A 19,215-nucleotide genomic window follows, 5' to 3' on the forward strand; every position below is an offset into this window, starting at 1 on the left:
ATTCAATCTGTTAATTGAATGATACATCATATTTTTATTTTTGCGTAAAACTTGTCTCTATGTGATGAATCAAGATCTATGAATCAAAATCCCTCGAAAAGTTTTTAAAACTTGCACGTTTCCCAACAGCTGAAACGTTCGATTTGGTCACTAAAGGTTGGTTTTTATTTGCTCATAACCCATCAGAATCAATGGAACTTTGTAGGTCAGAGCTCACCGTTGGGGTTATTTTCGCCAGTGAGAAGGTCGTAACTAGGCCTCTATAGTTTCACCGATTTGATCTTTATCGCTTATTGGTTGTTGTTTGCTCGGAACTCGGTGGAATCAATGGATCTCATTCGCCGCACTTATATATATAAAATGTTCACTGCATGTAAAACCTTTACTGAAAATATAAAATCTTTACTGAATAATGTAAATTTTGTGCTTAAACAAAATAAAACAGTTACTGCAGGAATATAAAACCTTTATTAAATAATGTAAAACATATAACAAGCAACTTTTAAGATGGGTTTGTCTTCGCCGGCGTGAAGGTCATTACTGGATCCCTGTAATTTCACCGATTTGGTCGTTGTCACTAGCGTGAAGCGAACTTAGTAATTGTTCTTAGATTGGCCTATAAAATAAAGATATGATATGGAAATAGAAGTAAGGGTCTAGGGGTAATTTGGTCTCCATTTGAACAATTGACATATTTGTAATTACTTTTATCTAAATTGTTTTTGGGTGGAGTTATTTTTTAATGTTTACATTATAGTAATTAAGGCTTTCCTAAAATGTTTTATTTATTTATTTATTAAATTAACCTTAAAAATAATAATACAGAGTAATATAATATTTTATATTTTTTTGCCATTATATCTATATAATCATGAATAAAATTACTAATTTGGAATTTAGAACAATATATTTGTTATTTTGGCTTTCTTAAAATTTATATTATTTTTTAACTAACCTATAATATATTTAAAATTGCATTGAATCACATTTTTCTAAAAATAATAATTACATTGAATCCTAAAATTGTTTAAAACTTATTATCCTTATCTTACCTGAGTCTTGTCCAACAAGAAAATAAAATAGTCAAATTTCAGAAATATTTCTAGTAACCTCTGCATGTATCCACAGGCTACTATTCGATAAGTGTCCAATAGAGAAGTATCCATACTACATACTAGTAAAATAAAAATTCAAGAAATTTAATCCAAAAAAACAATATTGAAAATACACAGTATACATTAATGAAAAAAAATTGCATTCACACCGAATCAAAGACTTGTAAGGAAATGTTTAGTCGAATAATTTTTAAATGATTATTTATATTATATATCATTAGGTACAAAACTCTATTTTCTTATTTGTTATGTAGTTAATTAAAAGAGTACGTGGAGTAATTTACTCCAACTAGTCGGTCTACTAATCATTTTTCAAAAAAAAATAAAAATGAAAAAAAATACATAAACTGGGAATGGACCAACTGTCCAAATCTCTCTTGTTAGCTTAGCCCTCCCTCCCCCAACATCATCTCACCATTTTCCTTCTTCTCTCTGCCTCTCTTTCTCTCTCTCTATATAAATGCACACCTATTCATTGTTGATTGATCAAATAAACCAGAGTATATATACATATATATAGATAGATATATACAGAGAGAGAAACAAAACGGGAACAATGAAGCAACAAAACAAGCACCAGCAGCCGCAGAGCTTATCATCATCTGAAGCAGTCTCATCCTCGTCGTTATCATCATCAGATCAATCGCAGCCGTCCCTACATGTGACATCGTCGACGGCGAGAACGCAATCTGGAAAGCCGGTGTTGTCGATACCGGCGGCGGAGGATCCGGCGGTGTCCCGAGACGGCGCGGGTGGACAGGAATCGGTGACGGTGGAGCGGCGCGGCGAGTTTGGGGCGGTTTGTAAATGGAGTGTCTTCAATTTCCCCAAGGTGAAAGCTAGGGCACTGTGGAGCAAGTACTTCGAGGTCGGTGGTTACGATTGCCGACTCTTGCTGTATCCAAAGGGTGACTCCCAAGCGTTGCCTGGTTACGTCTCAATCTACCTCCAAATCATGGACCCTCGAGGTACCTCCTCGTCTAAATGGGACTGCTTCTCCAGCTACCGCCTCGCAGTCGTGAATTCCTTCGACGATTCCAAGTCGATTCATCGGGATTCGTGGCACCGATTCTCGAGCAAGAAGAAGTCTCACGGCTGGTGTGATTTCACGCCCTCCGGTTCGATTCTCGACCCTAAGTCTGGATTTTTGTTCAATAATGATTCGTTACTTATTACTGCTGATATACTGGTTTTGAATGAATCTGTTAGTTTTACACGGGATAATAATGAATTACAATCGAATTCTATTTCATCATCGGTTGTGACCGGGCCTGTTGGTGATGTTTTGAGTGGCAAATTTACTTGGAAAGTGCATAATTTTAGCTTATTTAGGGATATGATAAAGACCCAGAAGATAATGAGCCCGATGTTTCCAGCTGGGGAGTGTAATCTACGAATTAGTGTTTATCAGAGTTCAGTTAATGGGGTTGACTATTTGTCAATGTGTTTAGAGAGTAAAGATACTGAGAAGACATTGGTAATGGATCGAAGTTGTTGGTGTTTGTTTCGAATGTCGGTGTTGAATCAAAAGGGATTTAATCACATGCACCGGGACTCGTATGGGCGGTTTGCAGCGGATAACAAAAGCGGGGACAATACTAGTTTAGGTTGGAATGATTATATGAAGATGTTGGATTTTATTGGGTCTGAGTCGGGATTTTTGGTGGATGATACAGCTGTGTTTAGTACGTCCTTTCATGTTATTAAAGAACTCAGTAGCTTTTCCAAGAATGGGGGTTTGATTGGAGGAAGGAGTGGGAATAGTGGAAGAAAGTCTGATGGGCATGTGGGGAAATTCACCTGGAGAATTGAGAATTTCACAAGGTTGAAGGATATTTTGAAGAAGAGGAAGATTACAGGGCTTTGCATCAAGAGTAGGAGGTTTCAAATTGGCAGTCGGGATTGTCGCCTTATTGTCTACCCGCGAGGTATGCAATATTGCCTAGTTAGATTTTTGTATGTTGACTGAATTTCATGGTTATAGCTTAATAATTATGCATATAAAAATGTCTCGTACCATTCCTCTTTAAACTATACATCTTTTGTACTGAAAATGGATATTGATCATATGGCTCATCATCTTTACACCGATCCTTGTACTTAAAAAATTAGTTTTGTGCTAGATAAGCAGTTGCTTGGTTTGTGGCTGTATATTACTTAACAATTATTTCTACACTATTAGAAATAAATAGCAATTAATTTATCATTTTTGTGATCACCCCTTGCACTTGGAATTAAATGAACTGGACTGACAGTTTGCTTAAGTTGTGCATTGGAAAGTGAATTGATGACTTATTACTGGACTGACAGTTTGCTTAAGTTGTGCATTGGAAAGTGAATTGATGACTTATTATTAATATTTTGACCCTTGTGCTTGAATTTTTATGAGTTAGGTTGAGATTCTTTTAGTTCATGCATAGGAAGTCAATCTGATGAATATTACATTTGTCCTTGATGGTTTCAGGGCAGTCTCAGCCACCATGCCATCTGTCAGTTTTTCTTGAAGTTACAGATTCACGAAATACTTCAAGTGATTGGAGTTGTTTTGTGAGTCATCGGTTGTCAGTTCTGAACCAGAGGGTGGAGGACAAATCTGTTATGAAGGAATCTCAGAACCGCTACTCCAAAGTGGCCAAAGACTGGGGCTGGCGAGAATTTGTGACACTGACCAGTCTATTTGATCAAGATTCTGGATTTCTTCTACAGGATACTGTTATATTTTCTGCAGAAGTTCTTATTTTGAAAGAGACATCCATAATGCAGGATTTTACTGATCAGGACACTGAATCGAGCAGTGCTGGTTCTCAGATAGACGGAGTTGGGAAAAGGAGTTCATTTACATGGAAGGTGGAGAACTTCCTGTCCTTCAAGGAAATAATGGAAACCCGAAAGATCTTTAGCAAATTCTTTCAAGCTGGTGGATGCGAACTTCGGATTGGTGGGTGGATGCTTCTCTTTATCATGCCCTCTCTCCACCGGAATTTTGCTTGCAGTTGTTATTTTTTTCTTAATTGGTTGATGGTTTGACTTTTTTGTGAAGCAGGTGTGTATGAGTCCTTTGACACCATATGCATATATTTAGAGAGTGATCAATCAGCTGGCAGTGATCCTGATAAAAACTTTTGGGTCAGATACAGGATGGCTGTGGCGAATCAGAAAAATCCTGCCAAGACTGTGTGGAAGGAGTCTTCTATATGTACAAAGACATGGAATAATTCTGTTCTTCAATTCATGAAGGTTTCTGATATGCTGGAGGCAGATATGGGATTTCTTGTTCGCGATACGGTTGTCTTTGTTTGTGAAATCTTGGACTGCTGCCCTTGGTTTGAGTTTTCAGACCTAGAGGTTAGTATATATTTGCCAATTGGTTGGTTGGCCCTCCTTTTCTTCACGTGTATCTTGGTAAAATATCTAAAGCCCTAAATAGGCTACACACACCCATAAACATTAATTTATCAATCAAGCAAGAAATAAGTTGTTTCTTTTTCTTTTGATTTAATCTTATATTTCTCTTAATCAACATTATATTATACCAAATTCTCTGCGTGCGTGTGTATATATTGTCTTCTCGATCACTTTTTTTTGCCTTTTCTTACTTCCTATTGTTAAAGGTAGATATTATATGCTATTAGTCACCTGTTTACACTTCCATACTCTCATACCACCTCTCAAAAAACAAAAAAAAAAAAAAAGAAAAAAAGAAAAAGAAAACTAAAGTAAATAAAACATCCTAGGAACTCCTGATTGTAGTCCTATAATGGGTCACTTTCAGTGATAGTATTCCGGCAACAATTATTTTTGTTTTAGGCTCCGTTTGTTTCAACATAAAATAGTTTCTTCTGAAAATATTTTCATGTAAATACTGAGCTGCAACATGGTTCCATGTTACCATCCACGTAAATCAATCCTTTCATTGATGAAAAAAATGCTAATCCACATAAACCAATCCTTTCTACTGAAAAAAAGAGTCCGGTGACAGCAAAAACAAATTAGGATTGTTTAGTGAGGCATTTTATCAAACAGGTGGTGTATGTAAGTCGTGGTTGATCTTCTCTCAGATGAAGAAACCATTCATTGTTGTCGAAGTCAGATGTCAGAATCCATGGTTGCGGTTGTTGGAATCCATTGTTGCGGTCCTTTCCGGCAGTTGACCTTCTTTCAGATGAAAAAACCATCCATTGTCGTCAGGGTCAGATGCCAGAATCAATTGCGGTCATTACCGGTGGTTGATCTTCTCTCAGACGAAGAAATCATTCATTGTTGTCAGAGTCATATGCCAAAATCCATGGTTGCGGTCATTGGAATCCATTCTCGCGGTATTGGATGAAGAGACCGTCCATTGTTGTCGGAGTTACATTCCAAAATCCATGGTTGCAGTCACCGGAACCCATTGTGGTGAACATTACCAGTGGTTGGTAATCGTAATGTTGGAGAGTGTACAGAAGTTGAACTACTGTGTCTTCCGTACTCTTTCATTGAGCCCATCGACTTTGTCAGATGAGTTAATAGAGAGACTTGAGACTCTTCAACTAACAAGTCAGTAACATGATTTATGGCTAGCAGGAGAGTATACTATTTTTGGACTTTTGATGGAAAACATTTTACCAGGTAAAACATTTTTTTTGATAAATTGCAACCAAACATTGGAAAACACAAAAAATTATTTCTCAAAAAATACTTTACGTTGAAACAAGTGGAGCCTTGACAATGCCTCAAATGGGCCCTTCATCTTGTCAATTTATACAGTTGCAGCTACTCTCCACAAAAAAAAAACATTCATTAACTTGACTTTGTATTTATCATATGCTTTCTCTATTCACTTGTGATCATGTAAGAAATATCTATTTCTTTTTAAATTTCTGCATTTTCTTTTTGAAAGTGGAGGAAGTTAGAAAATTCGCATTCCAAGTTCATTGTCTAGATTCATCTTCTGAACAGCAGTTTACTTCTATAATATCCATTAATCCCTTAAATGGCAAAACAAGAACATCTTTATGTATACAGTTTTTACGATCTTAGATTTTAAACGTAACCTTGATCTCTTTCTTGACTAGAAGCTAGAATTTATAAATGACAAAAGAAGTTGCAAATACCGAAGTATGAGATATCCTTCAAGAAAAACTGCCTAAGTCAAACTGAACTGTGATGTCCATCTAACTAAAGCACAACAGTCACAGAGTATTAAAGAAAACATGGAAAAAAGTAAAATAAAATAAAAAAATAGATGTACTCCCAATCAGCATTTCCCACAACATTGGGGGGAATAAATGCGACTTTCGTGCTATATTAATTTGATTTTGGTTTTGCTTAAAGCTTCCATGAACCTTTTCATTCTTTATGCTCGCCAAATCTGGAAAAAAAAGAACCGTGGTTATTTGTATCTCTCTTCCCCCCATTGTCTTTGTGTAATACATCTCATTAATACCCAAAACTCCATCGATACTCTGTTAGAGTGAGTGCTCTTTACTCGCTTTTGTATGGTTGAAGGGAAGGAATGGTAGAAAGGATAAATGAGGTGACAACTTTCTTTGTTTGGTTGGAAGGAAGGGAAGAAGAGACTATATATATTTTTTACCAGTATACACTCAATATACAAACTAACTAAAAGTAAATCTTCATTCCAAATTAGTAGGGTTTAACAAAGTAATTTGGAAAATTATATTTTTTTATAAGTAATTTGGAAAATTATTGAGGGGTAAAAATGGTATTCCATATTATGGAGCAAATTTTATTTCTTTCCCTCCTCTCTTCTGTCCAATTTTGGACGGATAAAAAAGGTGGACTAGGAGGGATGCTTCATCCTTTCCTCCCTCTCTTCCCTTCCAAACAAGCGATGGAAGCATCTTTTATCCTTCCTCCTTACCATTGAGCAGATATTGTTTGTTGTTTGAACTTTGATGTTCTGAAGTGAAAATAGGTACGGAGTTGTTCTAAAGTTGATTTGAGGCTTGAAAGCCATTATAACAATATTGAAAGCGGTAGAACATGCTTGTAGTTAAATTTTCGACCACTTTGCCCTAACGGAAAAAATCACAGGACTTAGTCAAGGTAAACCAGATACTCTATGAGAAAGATTTACACTAGGTTAACAGTTTCCAATTCCTAGAACCCCTAGCCTATGTTACCTAGATTTGAGTACGTGTTTTAAATTTCCAAGCAGGAGGCATGGACATTGCTAAATATTCATATTGTTTAGAGTAAAATAATGTGTTTTTATTAATGTAGTGTCTAATGTAAGCATTTCATTTGTTTTGATTCAATAATATAATAAAATTGAATTATTGGATTGTTTTTAGGAGCAAAAGTGTCGGACACATATCCCATACCCATACCCATGTCCGTGTATTGTGTGTTAGACATGGGTGCTTCGCCTGCTTTGGAAAAGTCCTTGTAACTTAGTCCCTGGCTACCTCTTGATACAAACGGATCCATTACACTCTCCACTCGACTCTCTAGGCACACAATCCTCTCGTCAAGCTATCCGCTCCTTCTGATTTGATCTCCAGTCACTGGCACTCCAATCTAATTTTGATTGAATGATAACTAGTGTTGAACTCTTTTGAATCCGCTACACAACGATCATGATGTCAACACACTCATATAACAGTCACCAATCAAATGCAATTGATGAATGCTAAAAGAAAAATATGTATGCACTCTAATTCCTAACACCACCAACCCCCCCCCCCCCCCCCCCCCCCCCCCCCGGTCAACACACACACAACACAAAAAAAAAAGGGTCTATGTATTTTTTCTGTATGTCTAGGATTTGCCAAATGATGGTGTAGTTATAGACAAATAAGGGTTGTGGAAAGTGATTTTTAGTGTTTAAAGCTGAAAAAGAAACTGCTTTATGGGACAACTCAATTGATTGAGAGACACTTTGATTGATCGACATGACTCCAATTGTCCTTGACCGTACCTCGACTTGATCGATATTTAGAAAAATTTCAGAAAAGGTACTTCTCAAAACACTATATGCAAATCCATTATAATTTCCCCGATCAAATCATAAAATCTCGAAACCCTAATGTATGAATGCTTGAATAATTTTTAAATGTCTAATTAAACCGACAATAAAAACAGAAGTGCAGACTCTAGTTTTGATTCACGAAATATTCTAACCTAAGTCCTATTAACCTAACAAAATGGTACCATTATCTTATAAGCCATATGTATTTAGATGTTGATTAAGATTAATGACATGTCTTCAACCCCAAATCATGTGAAACTAAAGGCATTCATTGGCACCCGAGATGCGGTCGATTAAGATTAATGACATGTCCTCAACCAAAATACTTATTATAAAAGAAGAAAAAAGGAAAAAAAAGAAAAAACATCTTCAACCCAAATGACCAAACCAATGTGGAGTTTGACAAATATGGAAGATGCTCACTTAAGGCCACAAAATTATGAAACTTTGCATTGTTAACCTTTTGAAAATAATCCCACTTTCGACTATGTTGGATAAACTAAAGCTGAAGATAAATATCTCAGTTATGTACGAATAAATATAGAGTGAGGCATGAAAGTGGCTATAATACTTGACACACGTGCTAACTTTTCAATTTCTTACAGATTACAGACAGATATCATGCAGCATCTTAACTTTGATTTCCTTTTTTTTGTTGTTGTCAGGTTTTGGCTTCTGAAGATGACCAAGATGCTCTGACAACCGATCCTGATGAACTCATAGATTCCGAGGAAAGTGAAGGGATAAGTGGGGATGAAGAAGACATCTTTAGAAACCTTCTTTCTAGAGCAGGCTTTCACCTTACGTATGGAGATAATCCTTCACAGCCACAGGTCACTTTGAGAGAGAAGCTTCTCATGGATGCTGGTGCAATAGCTGGTTTTCTAACTGGACTTCGTGTTTATCTTGATGACCCTGCTAAAGTGAAGCGCTTGCTTCTTCCAGCCAAGATTTCTGGCAGTAATGATGGGAAGAAGGTTACAAAGACTGATGGAACTCCCCCCAGTCTGATGAATTTGTTGATGGAAGTTAAAGTTTTTCATCCGGCAATCATTGATATACTTTTAGACAAAATGGTTGACTGTTGCCAACCTTCAGAAGGAAGTTCTAAAGATGATTCATCTGATACAAATTCCAAATCATCTCCAGATGGCAGTGGAGCAACCAGTCCATTGGAATCTGATCATGGAAATGGAGCAACAGAACCTTCACAGCTCCTTGTACATAATAGATTGGATTTTGGGATAGATGACAGCACCAATGCATCTGCTGTACAAAGTTCAGACACGAATGGGATTGATACACCGGAAAAAGCAGTTCCTGGAGAGTCTATTTGTACACCGGCGACTTCTGCTGCTAGTTCATTTGAAAATGCTACTCTTCGCTCCAAGGTGCAGTTAATTATTTCAAGTGGTGCATTTCCTACCTTTTATTTTCTGTTATTGACATATCGAAGAAAATGTAATTTCAGACTAAATGGCCAGATCAGTCTGAGGAACTCCTGGGATTGATTGTGAACTCACTGAGAACACTTGATGGAGCTGTTCCACAAGGTCGTCCTGAGCCAAGGCGAAGACCCCAGTCTGCACAAAAGATTGCTCTTGTATTGGATAAAGCTCCTAAGCATCTGCAACCAGACCTAGTTGCTCTGGTGCCCAAATTGGTTGAGCATTCAGAGCATTCTCTTGCTGCTTGTGCACTTCTAGATCGCCTTCGAAAGCCTGATGCAGAACCTGCATTACGAGTACCTGTAAGTTAATCTGAAAATTGTCTCTCTCTTTTTTTTTTTTTTTTGGTGGGGGGGGGTGGGTTGGGTTGTGGTGGCAGCTAAATTCTTGTTGGAGGTGCTTCCATAGCTGTATTCCAACAAAATATGAACATCTAGCGAAGAACCATCTCAATTTTGATTATATTCTATTTTGATGTTCACACAAAAGTTTGTTTATTTAGTTCATGTTTGCACTTCTTATATCTTAATTATAGAATTTCTGGCCCTCAGGTTTTTGGTGCTCTTAGCCAATTGGAATGTAGCAGTGAAGTGTGGGAACGTGCTTTATTTCAATCTTTTGAACTTTTGGCAGATTCGAATGATGAACCTCTTGCAGCTACTGTGGATTTTATATTTAAAGCTGCATTGCAGTGCCAACATCTTCCAGAAGCTGTATGCATATATTGTGTATATATATAAAATATATTTTTCTGAAAATCCAATTCGAACTTGTTCATAATTTTAGCTGTATTTCTATTATATTTAATACTTTCCTTTGAAGATATATAACTTCTTTTTTCCTTTTTGTAGGTTAGATCTGTCCGTGTCAGGCTGAAAAAACTGGGCACAGATGTGTCTCCCTGTGTGCTTGACTACTTAAGCAGAATGGTAAATAGTTGTGCAGATATTGCTGAATCTATTTTGACAGATATTGATTGCGACAATGATTTTGATGAAAATTGCTCAGTAATGCCTTGTGGACTCTTCCTATTTGGTGAAAGTGGGCCTACTTCTGAAAGATTGCATGCTGCGGATGGGCAGGCTTTCCGTGCTAGTCATCATTTTTCTGATATTTATCTCCTGATTGAGATGTTGTCTATCCCTTGCCTTGCTGTTCAAGCCTCCCAAACTTTTGAGAGAGCTATAGCTCATGGGGCAATCATGGCTCAATCAGTAGCCATGGTATTGGAAAGACGCCTTGCACGAAGAATTAGTTTTGCTTCACAATTTGTTGCTGAAAATTTTCAGCATGCAGATGTGGTAGTAGAGGGAGAAACCATTGAACAGCTGAGAGTCCAACAAGATGATTTTACTTCCATTCTTGGTCTTGCTGAGACATTGACCCTCTCTAGAGACCCCCGTGTGAGAGGATTTGTGAAGCTACTTTACACTATGTTGTTTAAATGGTATGCTGATGAGTCTTATCGATTGAGAATGCTGAAAAGACTTGTCGATCGCACCACCAGCACAACGGATAATAGTCGAGAGGTAGATTTAGATTTGGAAATTTTGGTAATCTTGGTCTGTGAAGAACAAGAAATTATTAGACCAGTTTTGATCATGATGCGGGAAATTGCTGAACTTGCAAATGTTGATAGGGCAGCTCTTTGGCATCAGTTATGTGCTAGTGAAGATGAAATTCTTCGCATTCGTGAAGAAAGCAAAGCTGAAATTTCCAATATGGTTAAAGAAAAATCTAATATATCACAAAGGCTGAGCGATTCTGAGGCTACTAACAGTCGTCTTAAGGTACTTTTTCTGCATTAGTTGATGATATGTTTAAGAGAAAAGTAATTTTTAATTAACTTTCTGGGGATTGTTATAATTGATACCTTCGTGAAATGGCAGTCTGAAATGAGGGCTGAGACGGAACGTTTTGCTCGGGAAAGGAAGGAGCTTTCTGAACATATGCAAGAAGTTGAGAATCAACTTGAATGGCTTCGCTTAGAACGTGATGATGAAATTGCAAAGCTTGCTTCTGAGAAGAAAGTTCTTCAGGATCGTCTGCATGATGCAGAGACACAAATTTCCCAGTTGAAGTCCCGTAAACGTGATGAGTTGAAGGTAAAAATTTCTGTTGTTGCTGTGTGTTTTTGTTCTTTAGCAGTTATACTGCAGGTATTTTCAACAAGCTGTCATTGGCATCATTCTTTTTGCCAAGTAGCTGGGACAATTTTGAAGAAGTGCTTCACTTAAATTTACTTAACACTCCTGATAAAGTGTGGCACTTCCTCTTCATGTTCTCAATTTGAAAATTAGTTCAAAATTCCATTCTGTTGACCAACACTTGCAAAACACTCCCAACTCTTACTCTACTATGTATACATGATAAAGAGTATGGCTTTGACTTTATTTGTACTTTATTTATTTTGCTGGATTTGGACAAACTTTGACTACCATGTTTTGGTTGAGATGGATCTGTATTATTATTTTGAAGACTAGTTACTGTTGAACTGATTTAGCTGATTAATTCAACTGGAACCAGGTCCTCGGACATTGCTTTTTTTTTTTTTTTTTAATTTTAAATTGTGTGCAAATTTTTTTTTTGGGTTGATAATATATATATATTTTGGGACAGTACTTGAGGATCTACAATATCCTCACCTCTTATATGGTCCAATAAAAATAAAACACGTCATCTTTTGCAGAAAACGGATCCTACCTGAATGAGATCGAGTAAAGAGGGTTCAGTTTTTCTTTTTTTTTTTTTTTTTTTTTTTGTTCTTTCTCTTTATTTTTTTTCTAGGGTTCAACATCTGGTTCTCTCTCTTTCCGGCACCAGCCTTCTGCCCTCTCTCTCCACCATCTTCTTCCTAAAGGAACTCAATTTTCTCTCTCTTTATGTTGATATGTAGTACTTGTAAATTAAGGGACTCAATTAATCAAGAGTCTGCTATATTATTCCTAAAGGAACCTATTCATTTTCTTTAAATAGGCACTGAATATAGTGCAGTATTATGTTTACATGGAATTAGCAATCTAGGGGAGGTGGCAGTCAGGATAGTGTGGGTTCACAAACCAGCCGAAGGGTGGGTGGTAATGTTGTGGTGGCACTGGTAAGGTGTTTCAGTATCCTATCAAAACCGAGGAACATAATCTTAGGAGAAATCAGGTTTTTGAGTTTTGTGTGAATATGTATGTGAATCCTTAAATCTAACACATAGGACTCCTTAAATGTGTAAACCAAAAAAAATAGATCATACCTCCTTCAAATATTCTTGGCAATTGAATGATGATGTCCAGGACTAGAAACTTGAGACGAAGAAGATGGTGGAGAGAGAGGGTTGAAGGTTGGTGCTGGAAAGAGATAATAGAACCAGACGTTGAACCCTAGAAAAAAAAAAAAAAAAAAAAAGAAGTTGAACCCCCTTTACCTGATCTCATTCGGGTAGGATCCGGTTTATTGTCTCTTTCTTTATTTTTCTGACTTGTTAACAAAAGATGACTGTGTTTTATTTTTATTGGATCGCATAAGAGGTGAGGATATTGTAGATCCTCACTAGTGAGGATCTAAGTATTGTCCTATATTTTGGTTGATAAATTTTCTCCAACTTACCAAGGGTTGTAGCCTAGTGGTTATCCTCACCTTCTGAAGTCGAAGGTCGAGGGTTCAAGTTCCCATAAGGGCAAAGTGGGTGTGTGAATTTCAGAAAAAAAAAAAAGGTCTCCAACTTCCTTTGATTAAGTTTACAATTATTAATTGTTTACCTGTGAATTGTGGGGATGAATCATCTTTTTTTCCTGTCCCTGTTATTAAGACCCGCTTTCAAAACAAGTCTTGTATTGCCAACGTTGAATATGTCCCAAAGTATTTGTATCGATATGACATGATACGGACACAAATATGGGATACAGCTCGGTACATGGCAACTGTTGTGGACATGCCTGCTGGTATCTTTGATCAAGGGCAGAAGTAGAAGGTAGAAATGAAAAATAAAATAAAATAAAGTAATGAAGGCGGAAGGGAAGGAAAGAGAAAAGGGAAAATTACTCGCCAACTCTCCATATTTGTTGTTGTTGAAGCCAGAAACCTATCTGAAGTAAAATGCCGGAGACATATGTAGTTGCCGACAGTTGCCTAGGTTTTATTTTCTTTTCTTCATTGTGGTATGGGGCGCTGAGAAGACGAAGCCCTTGAACCTAAAAATTCATATCATTCCAGATTTTGCACATAAACCCCTGATCTTTCATATTTTCACTTCATAAGATTGTATCCCTCAATTCACAATAACTAATATATTTTTATGGTTCCCTACTCACATTTTTGTTTTATTTTATCCTTGCTCATCTTTTTCATTTCTTTTTTAAATAACCCACATTCACTTTTTCTGCACAAATACTAAAGAGATTCACTTCCTCATGAATTATCATGACTCAGGATCTTTTGGCTCAACTTACCCCACTTTTGCTGAGGGAGCAGCCCCATTTTTCACCTTGAATTGGTCAAAATATGTGAAATTTCTTACTTTTTGTGGAGGATTAGATCTAGTTACTGGGGGGTATATGGCTGTCCAAGATAACCACCGTTTTGCATCTTTGAGAGGGGATTGAACCTTTGATTATGTCTCAACAAAAAATCTGATTGTAACCTTTGATTATGTCTCAACAAAAAATCTGATTGTTGTGAATAATGTATTAAAGCCTCTTCCTCTCTTTGATCAGATATTCTGTTGGTTATTAGTAAAAATACTTCACGTTTAGCTTTTCTTGGGTGAATCTTATGTTTCACCGCCCCTCTTCTTGATTTTCTCTTTCCTCTTATTCTGAATCGTTGATTAATTTGTATGCCCATCTAGGTACTTCGACACTTTAGCAGTATTCTTGTAGACTTCTCTTAACCAAGTTTTGCCTTGAGGACTTTTTATGTGCATACTTTCTTAATTTTATACTTGTTAAAACTGTTCCACAGATAATTCGTTGTTTTCTCAATTCTTGAATTCTTCCTAACATTTTAGTAAAGTAATGCGCTTTGGAAGTACGATATGGCTATTTAGTTAATATTGGAACTCCTGTGTAATCTATGACCAACCTCGTACTTTCCAGCAACATCTGTTGATGATTTATGTTCTTGACAGATGCAGACCAGAATTTTAATTGTTAAGCTCCATTACTGGAGAGTTTATTTTATTTGTTCTTCCTCCCAGAGGGCTAGGCACTGATTAATCAGTTGTTCTGCGTAGTTATTTTTGAAGTTGTTGATTTAGTATTGAGTGTTGAGATGATGTATTTCCTGACAACAATTTATTATTGTCGCAGAGAGTGGTTAAGGAGAAAAATGCTCTTGCCGAAAGATTAAAGAGTGCTGAAACTGCACGCAAAAGATTTGATGATGAACTGAAACGCTACGCCACAGAGAATGTGACTCGAGAAGAAATTCGGCAGTCACTTGAGGACGAAGTTCGAAGATTGACACAAACAGTTGGCCAAACTGAAGGGGAAAAGCGTGAGAAGGAAGAACAGGTCGCCCGATGTGAAGCTTATATTGATGGGATGGAATCCAAATTGCAAACCTGCCAGGTTTTTGACACGAACATAGCTCTCATGTTTTTTGGTGTTTCCACAATCTACTGCTTAGTTCTTCTGTGGTGCAAATATTTGCACTGTACCCTGAATTTGAACTACAATTCTCTCTCATAAGAACATGATTTGCTGAATGAACCTAATTTAGAAGTTATACATGTCTTTCACCTGCTATATGTATGAGAAAGATGCTCTGACATGGGCCTAGGAGGTCCTTATTAGACTAGACTGTCAAGTGGTTCAGAAGTCCACTTTGCACATAAGCGGAAATAGGCAGAGTAATCATCCAGTTACTGAAAAATCACTATTGTACATAAATTACTCTTTTCAGCATCAAGATAAAATGGGTATTTTGTAGTGTTGTAAAAGTGATACGTTGACATGCAAAAAGTGGTATGTTGACGTGCTAAAAGTGGTATGTTGATGCAGTCTAAGTGCACATGGACATGCTTAAGGTGGTACTCACACTGTACTTCTTCTGGTACCCCCATGTTGGCATATTAAAGTGGAACATGGGTGTACTAAAAGTGGTGCATTGGTGAGTGAAATTGTCATTTGTTTTTGTTAATTACCATCTACTCTAAAAACTTAAGATGTTAGAGAGGGTGTAACTTTAATATTTAAATTCTTCAACACGCCCCCTGATGCGTGGCCTTCTTTTGGTCCAACACAGTGTTTCAATTTTTAATTATCAGGGTGACGGTGAGGTTTGATCCTAGGACCTTGCTTGCTCTGATACTATGTTAATGACCATCCACTCTAAAAAGTTTAAGCTGTTAGAGAGAGTGTAACTTTTTTTTTTTGCTCCCTAGTTGATAATCACACACCCACTGTCAAGGAATTGTTTGTACCCGAGAGGAGTTGAACCTTAGATCTGATGCTTCATGAGACGCATGAAGCACCAGGGCCAAGTGACTTTTCCACTTGAGCCAACCCCTTGGGTAGAGAGTGTAACTTTAATAATTAAATCCTTCAACAGTTTCAAAACTGAAAGGGCTTTTTAGAGAGTGAAATATGGTGAACAGTTATTTTCCATGTCTACGCAATTACTTTACCTAATTCTACTTATCTGCAAAGAGCACTTCTGAATTCGATGGTCTTTGGAATTACTACCTTGAAGGTTCATGTCAGTTCAATTTGTCCTATGGTTTAATCTGTTGAAAAACCCTGCTGACTAATATGAGTAAAATGGAGGAGAAGCCTTATGACCTCATCACTGTCTAATGGTAGACATTGAATAATGTGGAGCAGAAGACGAGGAGCCATTGTACCTCGTCAATTGGTGGCAATTCACTCTATAGTGTCCTCCTACTAATGTCTTTGATTAAGCTCGTCTTTTTTTGGTTCCTATTTTAGCATTTAGTGTTTAGCGATTTAGAATCATAGGGTGATTCAACTCATTAAGTGTTGATTTCTATGAATTTTTTTTCTTTTTTTTCTTTCGTATTATTATTATTTTTTTTTCTGGCCTCCCTGGGTGAATGTGTTAGGGAGTTTGCATCCATGTGTTCTAAATTCTCTCTCCGGGAGAATACCCAAAAAGATTATATGGACTAATGCCCTTCCATTCTTTGCAGCAATATATTCACTCCCTTGAGGCTTCACTTCAGGAAGAAATGTCGCGACATGCCCCTCTATATGGTGCAGGCTTGGAAGCTCTATCGATGAATGAGTTGGATACACTGTCCCGCATCCACGAAGAAGGGCTCAGACAGATTCATGCCCTTCAACAGCGTAAAGGGAGTCCAGCCGGCAGTCCTCTTGTGAGCCCTCACTCCCTCCCACACTCTCATGGGTTGTATCCTGTTGCACCACCTCCAATGGCCGTTGGATTGCCCCCTTCTCTCATCACAAATGGTGTTGGGATCCACAGCAACGGGCATGCGAATGGTGCAGTCGGACCTGGGATCCACAACAACGGGCATGTGAATGGTGCAATCGGACCCTGGTTCAACCATACTTAAACCCCCAAGTCACAGGCCCCTTTAGGTCTCAATATATCTTTGCATCGTCTCTGTGCATTTTAGACTGGTAGGACTGTTGGGTTCATTGTGGGGAAAAGGAATAATACATCATCTCAATGCACATTGTGTTTGAGGAAGTGGATCCAATCAAAAGGTGAGTCCAATAGAAATAACAGTCGCAAATGCCGCAATTTATGCATTTTTTTTCACTTAGATTTATCAAAGGCATTTAGAAAAGTTTTGTTTACTTAGCTTTAGCTTTTTAATGGTCTTCAATTGATTAATTAATTAATTATTCTCTTGGTATTCTGTTTTTGTGTCACTGAAGTAGTGTGATCTTGAATTTCAGTTTTAGATTTTTGACACCCCTATTTTGATTTGCCCTTTGCTTACAATTTGCAAATGTGACATGGTAGTGGGAAGCTGCTAAGTGGGTATTAGGAGGAATGGATTTATTTGCACAAATATTGGACTCCAATCTCTGTATTCATTCATATTGCATGGTAGTCTAAATATACTAGGATTATAAGCACCACTTGCTTAGCTTCGCTATCATATCATCTGTAACAAGGGTCATTTATCTCACATCGGATCCGGATGGAAAAGTGATTGGATATGAATGAGTGGGTATGTAGCACTGCCCAACAACTTGATTTTTTGGATAAATGGGTAAGCGTCCACCCGTTACAGTTGGTAAGTTAGACCCAGTCCTTGATTCGGAGTCACGCCAAGCGCCGGGCCTAGAGGGCATCCGGGTTTTTCACCCCAAGTAGGCAGGGTGGTCTAACCGCAACGAGGGCATTGCGTGGGTTCGGGTGGGGGGAATGTAATAAGGGTCATTTGTATCACACCAGATCCGAATGAAAAGGTGATTGGGTATAAATGGGTGGGTATGTAGTACTACCTAATAACTTAAGTTTTTGGATAAATGGGCAAGCGTTCACTCGTTATACCATCTATATACTGGGATGTTATACCATCTATATACTGGGATGGTAAAAACCATCACATTATGAATTGCATATGCATATATACACATTTATATTATAAATCTATATGTATATTATTTTAAAATTGCAAGGCTTTTTTCTTATTTCTAAATATTTTTACTATTTTGTTTTAAAATCATAATTTGACATTTAAAAAGAACATTTAATAGAGAATTTAAAGATGGTAAATCTATCTATATATATGTATCTTTTTCTTATTTTAAAATATTTTTACTATATTTTTTCAAAATCATAATGTGACATATCTATATCTTTTTCTTATTTCTAAATATTTTTACTATATTCTTTTAAATCATAATGTGAAGTTTAAAAACATTTTTTTTATATATATTTTTATAAAATACAATAATTATAATTATAATTATAATTGTTAATTCTTATTTAATTTAAAATTTTAAAAGACACAAAATTAATCACACTAAAAGATTCCTACGCAATTTATGAACTCAAGTATCAATGTATTCCCTAATTTATACAAAATGTAAAAATAGCATATATCCATATAACTATAATAACAATAGCTATAATTGTTAATTCCTATTCAATTTATAATTCTAATAGGCAAAGAATTAATCACCAAATTTGGTGTTTACGTATTTTCTAATCGCACAATTACTGCCACAATCTTATATACGTATTTCCTAGTTGCACAATCTTACAAATACCACATATGAGACCAAAAATGCGTAATTAAAAATCTAAATAAATTGTTAAAATTGTATTTGATGAATTTGATGTGATTGGTGATTATAGACACTAAAGTTTTAATGGACTTTTGTTTTGATAAATTGACTCATTAAATATGGGTCTAATGTTTAATTAAGTTATTTAATTGGCCCAAGCTTGGTACACTTAAATTATTTAATTAGCTCAGTTCAGATGATTATTTCTAATAAAATATATTTGGAATAATTATTTTTAAGGATAATTATCATAATATAACCGGCCCGGCCCAGTTATGATTTTATCCTTATCAAGAGAGGCCACATGTTATCATCTTATTAATCCAAGAAACTTATGAATAAAGGCCTGGAGGAAGGAGGAATACACACAAAAATTCAGAATTCAGAAATCCAGAATTCCAAGGAGAAATAGAGAAACTCTGCCATTAACACTCATCCCCAACATCCAAACCTGAAGGCGA

General features: G+C 36.6%; 1 protein-coding gene across 2 annotated transcripts; it reads left to right on the forward strand.

Moving 5' to 3' along the window:
* Nucleotides 1-1,370: 1,370 nt before the first annotated feature.
* On the forward strand, nucleotides 1,371-17,370 carry LOC132304488 (uncharacterized). 2 transcript variants are annotated; one of them, XM_059802181.1, is made up of 10 exons: nucleotides 1,391-3,043; nucleotides 3,580-4,053; nucleotides 4,159-4,460; nucleotides 8,754-9,479; nucleotides 9,560-9,838; nucleotides 10,088-10,249; nucleotides 10,388-11,326; nucleotides 11,426-11,641; nucleotides 14,834-15,094; nucleotides 16,675-17,370. In XM_059802181.1, exons 1-10 carry the CDS (start codon nucleotides 1,672-1,674, stop codon nucleotides 17,059-17,061), a joined length of 5,118 nt encoding a protein of 1,705 aa, XP_059658164.1. In that variant the 5' UTR covers nucleotides 1,391-1,671; the 3' UTR covers nucleotides 17,062-17,370. The 2 variants fall into 2 exon arrangements, with proteins under 2 accessions (XP_059658166.1, XP_059658164.1); XM_059802183.1 differs by lacking the exons at nucleotides 11,426-11,641; nucleotides 14,834-15,094; nucleotides 16,675-17,370 and having other exon boundaries at nucleotides 1,371-3,043; nucleotides 10,388-10,465; nucleotides 10,545-10,641.
* The last annotated feature ends 1,845 nt before the right edge of the window (nucleotides 17,371-19,215 follow it).

This window comes from Cornus florida, unplaced genomic scaffold (genome assembly GCF_030987335.1).
Source record: "Cornus florida cultivar Cherokee Brave unplaced genomic scaffold, ASM3098733v1 CherokeeBrave_3.0.0_Hap2_Chr04, whole genome shotgun sequence".
NCBI lineage: Eukaryota > Viridiplantae > Streptophyta > Magnoliopsida > Cornales > Cornaceae > Cornus > Cornus florida.